This window comes from Ornithorhynchus anatinus, chromosome 21, assembly GCF_004115215.2.
Source record: "Ornithorhynchus anatinus isolate Pmale09 chromosome 21, mOrnAna1.pri.v4, whole genome shotgun sequence".
Lineage (NCBI taxonomy): Eukaryota > Metazoa > Chordata > Mammalia > Monotremata > Ornithorhynchidae > Ornithorhynchus > Ornithorhynchus anatinus.
In genome coordinates, this window is record NC_041748.1 from 19184505 (window position 1) to 19200679 (window position 16175).

Genomic DNA, 16175 nt, shown 5'->3' on the forward strand with positions numbered 1-16175 from the left:
CATTAAGAATAACAACTGAATTCAGTTCTTTGCCGTGGTAATGCATGGCGGAGTGCACTTGTCTGTTTCTTTGATCTAACCACGTGATCTTTAACTGAAAAAGAAAGAACTCAGTCAGTGGCTCTTTAGCTGAAGGTCAGTGGAAACCTTCCCCCAAATCCAGGTTTTTGGCAAATGGGACTATTATGGTTGCTTTAATAGGGAGGCTTTGCTGTTTAGGAAACAAAATGTGCAGGTGTGATGATTTACTTGCTGTTATTTTAAGCATTAGAGTTGAAGCATGGAGGATAATCTCAGATTCCAATCTGAGAATTCTAATTTTGGCTGTTAGGATTCTGCTACCCCCTCCCCCAGCAATGGCCCTCTCTTATCCACCATTTCCTGCCTCTGCTGCAGTCAGTAGGAAACGTGGCAGGAACAGAGATGGGTGGGGGAGAGTAGACAAAGGGAGATTTAAGGAAGCAGCAAAGGTACTTTTGGCTTTATCACATGCTCCTCTTGCCTAACCCTGCCTCTCCCTTCCTCTCTCCCCTCTGCCCACATTTCAGGGATTTGGTTTCTCCCCACTTTGCCCTTGATTCATTAATGTTTAGCAGGGATTGGGTGTTGATTCCTCACCACTCCCCTACCCCCTATAACTCACCTTCCTAGTTGCCAGCCAGTGTCCATTATCAGCTTTCATTGGGTGGCCCTTGACTTTTTTTCTTTTTAAAGACTGTTATGTAACTTGTACGTTCAAGTTCAAATTGATCCCATCAGCCATAGGACAGGGACCTGTCAAAAGAACTCTCTCTGTTGGACAATTTTTTTTTTAAATTATAAACTCAAAAAATTTTCAGGGTCACTGTGGTAACGCTCTGAGCTTTATGTTGTTTACATTTAATGCCGGATAGAGTAAAGGCTTGAGTCAGACCAGAGGCTGGAGAGAGGTAAACTGGGTGGAAATCATTCAGCTTGACAAATTGGAATTTCTGAATACTCTACCAAAGCCTGAAACCCAGATTCTTCCAACAGCTGAGGTAGAAATTATTTTCACTAAGTCTTGGTTTATGCTATCAGCACGTTTTAAAAATTTGTGGTCTTTGAAAATGTTTGGATTTTTTCTGTGAATTTCAAGTCCATTGTATGTAACAGATCTTATATTAGAGTAAGTCCTTATTAGTATGAGATTGCAAACTGCTCCAGGCCAGGGATTTTGTCTTCTACCTAGGCTCTACTCCCGTAGCACTTAATAATAGTAATAATAATTGTGGTATTTAAGTGCACTGAGCACTGGGGTGGATACAATCAAATCGGGTTGGATACAGTCCTTGTCCCACGTGGGGCTCACAGTCTCAATCCCCATTTTACAGATGAAGTAGCTGAGGCACAGAGAAGTGAAGTGATTTCCCCAAAGTCACAAAGCAGACATGTGGCACTTAGTACAGTGCTTAGCACCCCTGTGAGTGCTCACAGAATACTGCTGAATGAATGATTAGTAGTTCGTTTTGGGCTACCTTGTGATTTGTGATGTTTTCCTCCAAAGTGCCTGGGTGCAGTTTCCAAAGCCCCAGAGGAATTTGAGACCAATTTTCAAAGATGCGAGAGTAGGAATAACCCTCTCATTCCAGCAATGATTTCCCCATTTGTTCCTCTAATAATAATAAAGTATTTGTTAAGCATTTACTATGTGTCAAGGACTGTTCCTGACACAAGTTAATCAAGTTGGATACAGATCCTGTCCCACTTGGCTCAGTCTTAATCCCCACTTTACAGATGAGGTAACTGAGGCACAGAGAAGTGAAGTGGCTTGTCCAAGGTCACACAACAGACAAGTGGCAGATCCGGGTTTACAGCCCAGGTCCTTCTGACTCCCAGGCCTGGGCTCTATCCACTGGATCATGCTTCCTCCTGTCCTTAAACATCGTTAAAGTGTGGGATATTCAAACACAATTCCCACGGCTATATGGGGCTCTGTTTTTAGACCTTCTAGAAAATAAATCAATAGTGATGGCTACCTCTTCTCCCTCCTACTTAACTGTGAGTCCCATGTGGAGCTGAAGTTGTGTCCAATCTGATTAGTTCGTATCTACCCCAGTCCTTAGAAGAGTGCTTGACACACAATAAATGCTTAACAAATACCTTACTTCATATTACGATTGGTACCTACTTCCCTTTTCCTTCCATCATATTTATTTGGACTCTCTGATTATTATTTAGAAGCACAGCCCTGCGGAAGTGGTTTTGGGGGGGATGTAGAAATAGATGTGAATTCAGCAGGAATTTGGCTGTAATTAATTCCATTTTAAACAGGTCTAATAGAAAAGGGACTTGGATCACTTAACTCCACCTTGTGGTGTTTTCTTTCATTGCAAGTGAATTAGGTTGACTTTTCACAAAAGGGATGAAATGCAAAGTGGTGAGGGAATATTTCTAGGCAGTGAAGGTGTGTAAATGTAATTGGGGTTCCAATTTCCTGTTTTGTAATGAGATTCCCCTCTTGACTATTGATGGGTTGGACCATTTTGCCAGAACTCTGGTGGGAGTTTGTCGTCAGTGGGTCGATTAGGGTTAGATTAGCGTGGTGTAGTTCTTAGTTTGAAGTAAGTACAGAAAAGCCCATTCTTTAATAATGTCATTTATTAAGTGCTTTCTGTATGTCAAGCAGTGTACTAAGCACTGAGGAATGTGCAAGATAATCAGGTCAGAAACAATTCCTACCCTACATGAGACTCCTTTGGATCCTTTGGGAGGAGGATTTAAACTGTTTTACAGATGAAGAAACTGAGGCCCAGAGGTGACTTGCTGAAGGCCACACAGCAGGCAAGTAGCACAGTTGGGATTAGACCCCAGATTCTCTGTATCCCAGGTCCTCTGACTCTCAGGTCCTTTCCACTAGGCCAGGCTGCTTCCCTTCTCTTCTTTGTCTTATTTACATCTCAATCCGATCAATTGTGCCTCAACTCCCCTTCTTGTTTCAGGCAGCAGAAATAGGCAAAGTGGGCCTGGACTCACCTGAATTTAGGCCGTTTTGGCTCTTTACTTCAGTGACCTATGCCATAGGTGTGGAGCCCATAGACAAGCCTCAGAATCCCTGATAAGTTTTTTTCCAGTGGGAATCTATGCATCGTATGCGGGGGCTATTGCCTTTGTTGAAAGGGAATCCCCTGGACAGTAAGCAGGGAATGGATCTTGGGATTCTGTGGTTCTTTCCCAAGTACTTAACCCAGTGCATTTTACTTGGTGGGGTTTTGATTAACATCATTAATACCATTGCTCAAGTAAACTACATATAGAGAGGTGGTTTCTCTCCTGTGAGAGCTCCTTCATTGGCTTTTTGGGGGCTCTTGGCTATGGAGTCAGTGGAGCAGTCTAAAAATTCACAAGTATATTTCTGACCACACACTTCTTAACAACCAGTATTATCATGATGAAATCACAATGGAAACTGATTGACTATTTAAAGCATTTTACCCCAGGATTTGCATTTTGCAACTCTCTAATTTTAAAAGTGATCAGTGATACATGAGCAACATGTAAAAATGGTGATTTTTTTAAAAATGTCCTAATGAAACACACATGTATAACTCCCTGCCATTTCCAAAAGGCCTTCAGCTGACATCTGCTCCTGCTTTTTTAAAGGCCTAAGTTTGAACCTGGCCTCTTTTAATCATCTCCAGCACTTCGTCTAAGAACCTTGATGTGATTTGTCTACAAAACTCATTTCCCAAGGGAGGAAGAATCTTTAAAGTGTAAGCAGAAGTGTACACATAATTAACATCAGAAGAGCCTAGGTTTTTGGAAGCAATTTGAAAGAAAATGAGGATAGTAAAAACAAAGAAATCGAAACCAGATTTGTAGATATTTTTACGCAGCAAAAAAGAGAAAAAAGATTGTAGCTGTCTTACACAGAACATCTTACATGACTTTTTGTTTTTATAGCTGCCAGTTTTTATTTTTAGTTGTAATGATCACCCCACCTCCCTGCCTGGGGGGAAAGGAGGGATTTGCTTAAACCCGTATGGCCAGCCAGTGTGGGTTTCCACAGGGATTGGGACAGGGTTGGGGGGGTGTTGCTGAAGGGGGAGTTAGCTCCTGCCACACGTGAGCCAACAGGCTCTCTGTTCGAAGCTGCCGCACTAGTGTGTGGTCCCAGGCAGAGCCTTTGGATGGAGGGGGATGGAACGGGGGCACCAGCGAAGGAGCCAGAGTTGGCTCTGTTCCCGCCACTGCCTTGACTGAAGGTCACCAACTTCAAAAGACAATCGGGGGGTTTCCGGTTTGCGCCATTTGAGAGGGGAAGGAGACGATCCAGTCACGTGTAGGTGTGGATCGTGACGCACCTGGGTCACATTCCTTGAAAGGCTGGTTGTATCTCTCAGGTGTGCTTGTCCAGTTTTGCTTAGGTTCCGTCCCAGAAGAAACCCTAACTGGACAGCCATATGCCCTGGCTAGATTAAAATGTATATCTCTCCACCCCTTCCTCTCCCTGTCTCCCCTTCCCACCCCACCCATTCCCTGTAGCTTTTCTGCTCCCAAATTCTGACCTACTCCCGACTCCTCCCTATGTCCCTGACCCTCTTGCCCTACTGCACTCCAGGATTTATTTTCTAATTAACTATATATATAGCTGCTAGAAGCATGGCTGGCACCTCAACTCACCTTCCCCTTCCTGCTCATAGTCGATTTAATTATAGTATTAATTATGGCATTTGAGTGCTGTGTGCCATTTATTCATTGTTGTATTTATTGAACCTTTACTGTGTGCATGGGAGAGTACACTATAACAATAAACAGACACATTCCCTGCCCACAACAAGCTTACAGGTTCTGGGGTAGGTGCAAGCTTATCAGGTTGGACATAGTCCCTGTCCCACACGGGGCTCCCAGTCTAGGTGAAAGGCAGTTGGATCTAATCCCCATTTTGAAGATGAGGAAACTGAAGTGGAGAGGAGTTCAGTGACTTACCCAAGGTCACCCAGCAGACAAGTGGCAGAGCTGGGTTTAGAACTCAGGTCTTCTGTCTTAAAGGCCCATGATCTTTCCACTGGGCCACACTGCTTCTCATAGTCTTCTCACTATCCCAGTGTTTAGCTCAGGGCTCGGTATGTAATGAGCGCTTAAATGCCATTGTTATGATTATTTTTATTATTGGTGCAGGACTTCTCCACGGGTTGCAGGGGTTGTGGTACGCCCTATATCTTTTAATTAATCTGGACTACACTGGAAGTAGCAGAGGACTCAAGAGGACTTTCACTGTGTTATTTTAAAACTTAATATAATTACATTTCCTTAGAGCAGAGGTGAGAGAAAGAAAGGGTCTGGCAAGAGCTGAGGAACTGTAATCCTTGATTTCTGGAACTGAATCCCAGAGATACCAGGAACTTTATGTCCTCCTTCCCCACTTAATAAATATGGCATTTTTGAAAAGTGGGGCAAATATAAAGACAGATTGGGTGCAGTCCCTACTGCACATGGGGCTCAGAAGAGAGAAAGCAGGGATTTTATCTTCATTAGACAGATGAGAAAACTGAGGCAGAGGTATGTTAAATGACTTGAGCAAGATCCCACAATAGGCAAGTAGCTGAACTGAGACTAGAACCAGGGTCTCCTGCCTCCCAGACCCAAGGCTCTTGCTACTGGGCCCCAGTCAATCATATTTATTGAGCACTTACTGTGTACAAAATGAACTAGTGCTTGGGAGAGTATAATGCAACGGTATAGCGGACACATTCTCTGCCCACAGTGAGCTTACAGTCTAGAAGGGGAGACAGCATTAATATAAATAAATTACAGATATGAACATAGGTCCTGAGGGGGATGAATCAATGGAACAAATCAGGGAGACTAGAAGGGAATGGGAGAAGAGGAAATGAAGGCTTAGTGAGAGATGACCTCTTGGCAGAGATGCACCTTCAATATGGCTTGAAAGTTGGGAGAGTGTCTGTTGGATAAGAAGAAGGAGGGCTTGCCAGGTCAGAGGCAGGACGCGGGCGAGAGGTCAGCAGCAAGAAAGACCAGATCGAGGTAAAGTGAGCAGGCAGGCATTATAGGATTGAAGCGTGTGGGCAGTGTTGTAGTAGGAGAGCAGTGATGTGAGGTAGGAAGGGGCAAAGAGTTTGAGTGCTTTAAAGCCTATGATAAGGATTTCTGTTGGATGCAGAAGTGGATGGGCAACCACCAGAGGTTCTTGAGGAGAGGGGAAGCACAGCCTGAATGATGTTTATAGAAAAATGATCTGGGCAGCAAAGTGAAGTGTGGACTGGAGTGGGGAGAGACAGGAGGCAGGGAGGTCACAGAGGAGGCTGATACAGTAGTCAAGGTGGGAAAGGATAAGTGCTTGGATAGAGTTGGAGAGAAAAGGGGCACATCTCACTTATGATTTTGGAGGCCACTGGAACGAGATGCAGGAAGGTATGTGATAATAGAAGTTAGTTCTAAGACCCACTTAAATTTGCCTTGTGAGAGCTAGAAAATTTAAAATAGAGCTACCAAGAAGGATATACTTCCTAAACTCCTTTCAAGAGTAGGCAAGTTTTCTTCCAAAATGCATGTTTGGCAGACCGAAAATTGCTAGAGAAAGCCACTGGGCTTGTCAAGAATGTTTTCAAGTTTGTGACACTTGGAGTACAACAGTCCCCCTCTGCTTGTCATTGAACTTATATGTGTCCCTTTCAAGAGCCTCTTTGCTGTTGACGGGAAATTGTGGCAAGCTCTGTCCCTCACCCACACACACAATAATTTGATCACTCAAGAAGCCACAGATGGGTAACTGTGGAATTGACCTTCTGTGCCTCAGGGGAGAGAAAGTGCTCCCTAACTTCTTCTTTTACTGTGATTGTCATTTGTATTTTCTGTTCCACAAGTCTGATTTCAAAGTCAGTAGACTTGACATTCCTTTCTCTGAGGACAGATACAGTAAGTATGGTTTTGTCTCAGTTGCGTTAGGAATGAAATGTATTTACTGGGGTGGTCGCCCTATTACATGTGCCTCCAGTCTTCATTTTGCTTTTTTAACCGTTTTTGTTAAGCGCTTCTCTGCCAGGCACTGAACAAAGCACTGTGGTAGATCCAAGATAATCAATTTAGACCCAGTCAGTGTGTCCCACAAGAGGCTGACAATCCCCATTTTACAAATGAGGAAACTGAGGCACATTGAAGTGACTTGCCCAAATGTTTAACAAGGCTTGAATTTTTTTCCCATTCTTTTTTTGTACTTGAAACATTGTATCAGCCCACTTTGGGCATGAGTTGGCTGGCATTTTTGTGTCGTAAAGAGTCCATTTAATTTTTTTAGACCGTGGTGAAGTCAAATGTCACCATATAGTTCATTCTTTTCTTTCACAAAATGGTATTTGGGAATATCACCATGGGAATGCTGATTAGGTTTGTTTAATTGAGTATCTTTTGGTTGAATACTTAAGGTAACTCCAGTTTAGGCTGGCACGCACACTCTCTCTGTCTCTTTCTCTCTCCCCCTTCATTTCCCCCTTCCCCTCCCCCATCTCTGTAGCAGAATTCTCATTCCTTCTGCTTGGCAGCGCTTCCTCTGGGACTAATTATGGTACTTATATTTTCTCTCGTGATTCGCAATTGTTCAAAACAAAGCTCAGTATTTCATGTGGAAAAAAGCACTCCAAACTCTATGAGGCTCAACCTCAGGTATCAAATGGGTTTTTTTAAGGATCGATTTGAAGGCAGTTGACTCTTTAGAAAGCCTGCTTTAGGAAACATTTTCCTTCTGTCGATCTTAATGGGAAGGTTTCTGACTCTGGGTAGGCTACACCCAAGCTTTTCCTCTTGGGAGTCTTTCTCGTTGCCGTGTATATTCAACCCGTTGCCTCTCTCGACTTCCTAAGAAGGACTTTCTAAAGCTTAGAGCTGAGGTCTGGCCGCACAGCTCTTTCCGGAAAGCTCTAAAAAAAGCCTTTGTTTATCTGTAGCCTGTGGCCCCTGTCCAGCAGGTTTTGAGTGGGCCGGAGTCGGCTAAATGGTGCAGAGACGGTCTTCGGAGGGATATAGGCACTTTGATCCAGACAGAGTGCTTGTTTTCGTTCTGCTGTCCGTGAGGTTCTGATCGGAGTGAACTTGAGGGCTCCCCGAGCACATTGGAAGCTGCAGTTGTGGGATTGCTCAGAAGAGCGTACAGGGAAGAGGGAGGATGATGAGCAGGGGGGTGATTTGGAAGCAATCCTGTCAGAAGCTCAAGTACAAGAACAACAGAGGGAAATGTTGCTCCAGGAGAATTTTTTTTTAGCTCACGTAATGTTTATCTGCCAAAACCCGGTCCCAGGCTCTTCATCCGAGTGGACCTCAGGGGCCTTAAGCCACGGAACGAGAAGCAGGGTCCCTAACCTTCCTCTCAGCGGTATCACCAGAAAGCAAGTGAACAGTTGGATCCCTTTTAAAAGGAGTTGACCATTCTCTTGTAATGTTTGGCCTTTGGGGGTGGTGATTGGAAGGCCTCGTGGTGAATTTCAGAATTTATAACAACTCATAGTGAGTGGATTGAAATAATTATGTGTATTGGAGGGGGAAAAAATATTTCTAATGTATTGATCCGTCACTGATGCTATTAGTCACTTTGGTGAGTTTCCTATAGAGTAATTGGGGGCAGTGCCCTCTAGTGGGGCAAAAATGGACAGTCCACGATTTTATTTCATGAATCTCTTTTCCGATGATGTTACTCACAAGCTCCCTGGATAATTTAAGATGCATTTGGCTTTTGAAAAAGGTACCCAGAAATGAATGCAGTTAATATGAATAGCTTACTTATAGCCCTTATGTTCTCTGTCGATTTCTTTTTTAAATTATTATTTGCTTGGGATATTTCAAGTTAGTACCAGTGATCTGTTAAGTACTGCTTGGTTCTGTAAACCAAGCCCTGGATCAGATATAATCTGATCTGATACAATCCTTGTCCCACAAAAGACTCCCAGTCTACAGGGAAAGAGAACAAGTATTCAATCATTCAGTCAATCAGTGGTATTAATTGAGTGTTTACTATGTGCAAAGCACTTTACTACTACTACTACTAATAATGATGATGTTGGTATTTGTTAAGCACTTACTATGTGCCAAGCACTGTTCTGACCACTGGGGTAGATACATGGTAATCAGGTTGTCCCACATAGGGCTCACAGTCTTGATCCCCATTTTACAGATGAAATAACTGAGGCACAGAGGGGTTAAGTGACTTGCCCAAGGACACACAGCTGACAAGCGGCAGAGTCGGGATTAGAACCCATGACCTCTAACTCCCAAGCCTGTGTCTTTCCACTGAGCCACGCTGCTTCTGCCACCTGTTCATATGATGGAGTCCTTAGACCAGTGACTTCTTGGCTATTACAGACATTTATACATACCAGCATACCAGTAATCACATAGATTTGCCATTTGTTATGTTTTATTAGTTCTCGAGAGGAAATCCTGGCACTGTAGCACTATAATAAAACTAATTTTAAATAGCTCTTTTATGTTAAATAGAAGCACTGTAACTCTCCCCAGAACCTCTAGTTTTTACCTTAGTGTTTGGTGGTTTTTTTCTTTCTCTGTCCTGGCTTCCTATGGTTTTCAGCCACTTGTTTCTGGGAAACTATTCTGTGCCTGATATTGGGGGATTTTTTTTTCTAAGTGACATCTCACTCTTTCCTCAATGTTTAAGGCAAAGTCTCAATAAAAAAAGTAAGACCCTATAGATTTTTGAAACAATGAATCAAGAAAACCCAAACCCATTGCCTCTGAACAAGCAAAATCTCTCCATTTTAAAAATACATGACTTTGGCCAAATGAAATTGCTTTCTCTTTTCCCAAGGATCTGAGAAAGCCCATAGTAAATTGAGCCTTCAGAATACCCAGGAGCTGAAGATTCAAGGGGTCTCCAGCTGCCTCCCTACCCAGGACCTCCCCCCTGCAGAATTCTAAAAGAACTGATGAGATGAGACGCCTACAGCTGGTGACGAGTACAATCCTCCCCAAGCCTAAGGCTTCTTTTCCTCAGAGCTTCCCATTTCCCTACGGGACCCTAATGGAGACAGAACACTAACAAAGCTAGCAGGCTGTCTCATTCCACGCTATTGCTCATTTGCAGCTCTAATTGGTAGCTGAGGTTGCATTCTAGCTGCTGAGACCGTCATCCGCGGAGAAATACATTTGTTGGTGGCGATCGGGGAATAAATCAGACGGCACTCACGTGTAAAATAAAACAGGATCCATTACAGGCAAGTGGTAGGGCAGGTATTCTGTGGAGGTGAAACACACGAGGCGTTTAGCCCAAAAATGTATTAAAATGGGGAATCTCAGCCTGCAGATGTTAGGGAGAAGGCCGAACGACTGGACAGGAACAGAAACGTCACAGATGTCCACAAGATGCGGTGGCCTGGTAAAGCCCTTGTAGGTGTTGTGGTCAAACTCTGTTTGTGGAATATTTTTGTCAGCCGCTCAGTCTTTTCAAGGCCCAGTGGCATTTGGTTTGTAACTTTTTTCTCTTTTCTCGAGCAAATGCTTCTGAAGGATCCAGAAATAAAGAGGTTCTCCCAAGCACTTAGTATGGTGCTCCACTCACAGAAAGTACTCAACAAAGAGTGTTGATGATTAAGCAGATAGCACAAGAGGCTGCAATTGTTGTGTATGCCAACGCAACAAGGCACAGCCTTCTTGTGGGCAAAGTGTGGCTGGGATTGAGTCCCAGTGGGTATCATGCCAACCGGAAACAACATAAAGTGGAAGGGAGAAAAGGGAATGGTCTTTTTTTTCCTACCTCTGAAAGCCTTTTTTCTTGGGCGTGGGAGTCAGAGGTTGTGGGTTCTAATCCCAGCTCTGCCACATGTCAGTTGTGTGACTTTGGGCAAGTCACTTATCTTCTCTGTGCCTCAGTTCCCTCATCTGCAAAATGGGGATTAAGACTGTTAGCCCCACGTGGAACAGCCTGATTACCTTGTACCTACCCCAGCACTTAGAACAGTGCTTAGCACATAATAAGCATTTAACAAGTACCATTATTATTATTATTATTTTTTGGGATATGCTGCCTTATTCTTTATAGCCATCCTTGGGAGGATAGACCTCTCCACCTAAGAGCAAAGGCATCTGTGCACAATACTGCGGCGAACAGGGAGTAAAAGTCCCATTGGTGGGCCATGAGGCCATGGCCCTAGGGTCAAGCTTCCTGCTCCATTGGCTTAGTCCCAGAAGTCCAGTGAGTCCCTCTGCCTTCCCTGGTAATAATAATATTGTGGTATTTATAAGCTTACTATAAGCCAAGCTCTGTTCTAAGGTTTGGGGGACATACAAGTTAATCAGGTTGGACAGAGTCCCTATCCCATGTGGGACTCAGTGTAAGTAGGAGGAAATACCCCATTTTCCAGATGGGACAGCTGAGGCCCAGAGAAGAGAAGTCACTTGCCTGAGGTCACACAGCAGACACATGGCAGAGCCGGGATTAGAACCTAGGTCCTCTGACTCGCAGGCCCGTGCTTCTTCTGTTAGGCCATGCTGCTTTGGTGGAACGGGCATCCATCCTGGGTCTAGATTGGATTTTGCTTCCCAGCTCTTTCAGGGCTGTTTAGTTCAGCAGAGATGCCTTGTCAGTTTGTTGATTCATTCAATTCACTGTCATTTATTGAGCGCTAACTGTGTGTAGAGCACAGTGCTAAGCGCTTTGGGAGAGTACACTACAACAACAGACACATTCCCTGCCCACAAGAACTTTACAGTCTAGAGGGTGGCTGTTGGGGAGACTGTGGGTGATAAATCTAGAACAGCCATCCCATTTTTGCCCTGATAAAAGCAGCCTTTTTTGGCTCCTCGGGTGTGATTCCCTGATTTGTGATTCCCTGATTCATCCCATTTGCTGCCTCACCACTCCCTCACAGATTTTAAAGAAACTTTATTAGTAATAGTGGGTGTGGAGCAGCGTGGTTAGTGGAAAAAGCACAGGTCTGTGAGTCAGAGGACCTGGGCTGTCATCCTGGCTCTACTACTTGCCCGTTGTGTGACCTCGAACAAGTCACTTTGCTGCTCTGTACCTCACTTTCCTCATCTGTAAAATGGCCATTCAATAGCTGTTCTCTCTTCTCCTTAAGACTATGAGCCCCATGTAAGACAGGGACTGTGCCTGACCTGATTAGCTTGTGAGTACCCTAGGGCTTAATATAGTGCTGGGCACATAGTAAGTGCTTTACAAATACCATAATAATAATAAATATAACAGTGCCTGAATGTTTCCATTGCTCACCTGAGGAAATGAAAATTTACGGAGTTCTGTCCACTGCCATGTCATGGCTCTTACTTTATTTTTTAGGCTGTTTTTGATTCCAGCCTTCTGGGGTTGCCAGGGCTTTTGTCTCTAGTAGTGTTTGGGTCAACTCTGTCGGGTCTCAAAAATAAGGAAAACCCTTCTTCTCACCCTGCCCGTATGCAACCCATGGGGACAGTTTGGGGGACGATGGGATAGTACGTGGGTAACCCAGACTGAAGGCCTCCCAACCCTACAGTACTTATGTCCACACCTGTAATTTATTTTTTATATTAATGTATGTCTCCCCGTCTAGACTGTAAGCTCGTGGGCAAGAATTGTGTAAATTTATTCTATTATACTCTCCCAAACACTTAGTTCAGTGCTCTTCACACAGTAAGTGCTCAGTAAATATGACTGAGTTGAATGAATGAGCGAAAGGATGGGCTGTTAAAAGAGCGATCGGAGAAGTCTGAGGCAAGCAGAAGCACACTGCTTGTCGACCGGTTTTGGAGTGGTGCCTCCTTGGGAATGGCTGCGAGTTTTTCCATTCTGCTCCTCTCATCTGACTTTGCTCTGCTTTGCTTTTACAGGACTATAAAGCTGATGAGGATCCAGCCTTATTCCAGTCCATCAAGACCAAGAGAGGACCTTTGGGGCCCAACTGGAAGGTAATAATCAGAAATAATGATGGCATTTATTAAGACCTTACTATGTGCCAAGCACCGTTCTAAGCGTTGGGGTAGATATGAGATAATTAGGTTGGCCCACATGGGGCTCACAGTCTTAATCCCATTTGATAGATGAGGTAACTGAGGCCCAGTGAAGTGACTTGCCTAAAGTCACCCGGCAGACAAGTGGCAGAGCCAGGATTAGAATTTACGTCCTCTGATCCCCAAGCCCAGGCTCTTGCCACTAGGCCATGCTGCTTCTCTGCGTGAGGTACCGTGAGCCGACCATCTTGGCATCGATAGTCTTAATCGGCCGACTCCCTGCCGGTTCTGGAGACACATTGGGGGTGGGGTGATGCCAAAGTGGAAATAGAAATGGCACAGGCAAGGTTGGGCTTTTGATAAGGGCAGATGATTCGCTTTACTCTGCCACAGTTTAACTGGAAGATAACAGATCTGGGCTATAGTAACAACAAACGTGTCCTGAGAATGTCTCTTTGGGCATAATAGGCATCTGAAAACTCTTAAAAGGCAAGCGACTTACTCTCCTGGGACAGTAACGGGTTCATTGGAGAAGTGAAAGCGTCTGAGTATCTTTGTTTAGTGAAGGTGTGCCTCTTCAGTTTACGAGGTCTTCAGTGGGTATTGACCAGTGAACCCAAACAGTGAGCCCTGTCGTTTTTGAGCTGTCACTAGCATTACTTGACAAAGGAAGAAGCAGTGTGGCCTAGTGGAAGGAGCCTGGACCTGAGAGTCAAGGATCTGGGTTCTAATCCCGGCTCTGCCACTTATCTGCTATGTGACCATGGACAAGTCACTTCACTTCTGTGACCCTCAGTTTCCTCAACTGATAAAAAATGGGGATTAAATACTTGCTCTCCCTTCAACTGTGAATCCCATGCAGAAGAGGGACTGTGTCCAACCTAATTAACATGTACTTACCTCACAACTTAGAACATTTTGACACATAGTAAACAATGAATACCATAAAAAAAAAGACATGACGGGAACAGTTTTTCAAGGTGACTCCAGCTATTTGAGAGGTCCAATCAATCAATAGTACTTATTGAGCGCTTACTCTGTGCAGTGCACTCTGTTACGTGCTTGGGAAAGTAATAATAATAATAATAATGTTGGTATTTGTTAAGCGCTTACTATGTGCAGAGCACTGTTCTAAGCGCTGGGTAGACACAGGAGAATCAGATTGTCCCACGTGGGGCTCACAGTCTTAATCCCCATTTTACAGATGAGGTAACTGAGGCACAGAGAAGTTAAGTGACTTGCCCACAGTCACACAGCTGACAAGTGGCAGATCTGGGATTCGAACCCATGACCTCTGACTCCAAAGCCCGTGCTCTTTCCACTGAGCCACGGTAGTTGTGATTCCTGCTCACAAAGAGCTTGGAGTCTAGAGAGGGGACGATATTAAAATCTGTTTCAGAGATGAGAAATGAAGATACATACAGAAGTGCTGTGGAGCGGAGAGCGGATGAGTGCATAAATGATGCAGAGGGGAGGCGGGGAGGGGAAACAAGGGCTGTAGTCAGGACTGGCTTCTTGGAGGAGGTGTGAATCAGGAGGGCTTTGAAGGTGAGGAAAGTGGTGGTGGTCTCAGATGAGAGTCCTCCCCTATTCACAGGAACAAGAAGAAAATTCCCTTTAAAAGAGCAAATGTGGATTACCACCAGAAGTACTGGAAAATGCAGGGATGCTGTCATGTTGAATGACAAACCTTAAAGGGAAGGCTCAATTAGCTAATGCAGATGGAACAGAAGAAAGTGAGAATAAAAAGCTTTCCAGTAATTAAACAGACTCAGATCACATTTTCCACCATCAGGGCTTTTCCTATGCAACCCTATTTTTTTTTTCTTTTTAAACCAGTCACGGGTCATTTATACCTAGACAGAGCATGACTAGGTGCTAATCTTTGGCCTGACAATTAAAGGTTATTGTAATGTTACAGCAAACCATTGTCATAGCGGTTCATTAAAGGAGCTTTCCGTAAGCCCTGGAGAGTTTGGGGACTTAATTGGAGTATTCTCCATGGGTGATGAAGCGTTTTATGGAATGCCCAACACGCTGATTGGAGCAAACTGAAGCCTTGAAATTCATTTTCAGGAAAGGGGCAGAGTATGTGCATATGTCTGTGAGAGAGAGAGGGGCGGGGAGGTAGGGGTGGGGGTGGGTGGGGAAATAAGGGGAGAGGCAAGCAAAGACATCTTTGTAGAATGTAATTGACCAGAGTTTTCGTTGAGCATCCAATATGTGCCCAGCACTATACTAAGCGCTTTGGAGAGTTTAGAGCAGTTAGAAGACACGATCCCAGCTCTCAAGGAACTTAGAGTACAAAGAGAGAAACAGGTGCTGAAATAAATGACACTTAGGGAAAATAATAGAGTTCAGAGGATATGCCCAGAAGTGACACAGGGTTATGGTAACTAAGTTGGAAATCCTTGCCTTACGTAACCCCATGTGTAGGAATTTACAAGAACTGAAAAATGTCACCCAACTCGGATGACTAAAGTGAAAAGCGTATTCCCCAAGTGTCCTTTTTTTATGCAGTATTCAGTGTTTAATCTCCAAACGGATAGTCTCAAAATGCATTTGATTCCTATTCCTAGCATTATATCAGAGCGTTTTCCCCAACATTTTTCTATAGCAAATGATTGTGGAGTAAGAGAGTGCTGCTACTGCAGTGTTCAGCGTCCTTCCTGTCCATTTGCTTATTCAGAGTCTAGTGAACATTCATTAATTTAAGGCAAGGGATATTTGCTATGGTTGATTTCATCAGAGGAACTCCTAGTACAGTGTTCTGTGCCCAGAAGCATTTATTAAATAATATTACCACTACTACTAAGTGCTTGAAGCTGTACACTGGACAAGTCCATTAGGCTGTAAGCTCCTTCAGGACAGTGCTCATGTCTACTAACTCTCCTGTATTGCACTCTTCTAAGAGCTTTTTATGGGGCTCAGCACTTGTTAAGAGCTCAATAAACACCAGTGATCAATTGATTCTTAGAGTTCAGGCGGAGGAGTGGTGTGACCCAGTAGATAGAGCATGGGCCTGAGAGTCCGAAAGCGATGGGTTCCAATCCCAGCTCTCCCACTTGTCTGCTGTGTGACCTCGGTCAAGTCCCTTAACTTCTCTGGGCCTCATTTCCCTCATCTGGAAAATGGGGATTTTTTGGGAGCCCCATGTAGGACAGGGACTGTGTCCAACCCACTTCGCTTATATCTACCCCAGGTCTTAATACAGTGCCTAGCACATGTAGGTGCTTAACAAGTACCAC

The 16175-nt window shown here is 44.2% G+C and overlaps 1 protein-coding gene across 2 annotated transcripts in view; it reads left to right on the top strand.

The window, feature by feature from the left end:
- PITPNB (phosphatidylinositol transfer protein beta) overlaps positions 1-16175 on the top strand; it is a 73762-nt gene that overhangs the window by 32646 nt on the left and 24941 nt on the right. For both annotated transcript variants that reach the window (XM_001508729.5, XM_007667529.2), the window contains exon 8: positions 12808-12885. In XM_001508729.5, coding sequence (XP_001508779.3) covers positions 12808-12885 — 78 coding nt within the window. The remainder of the gene's footprint in view (positions 1-12807; positions 12886-16175) is intronic.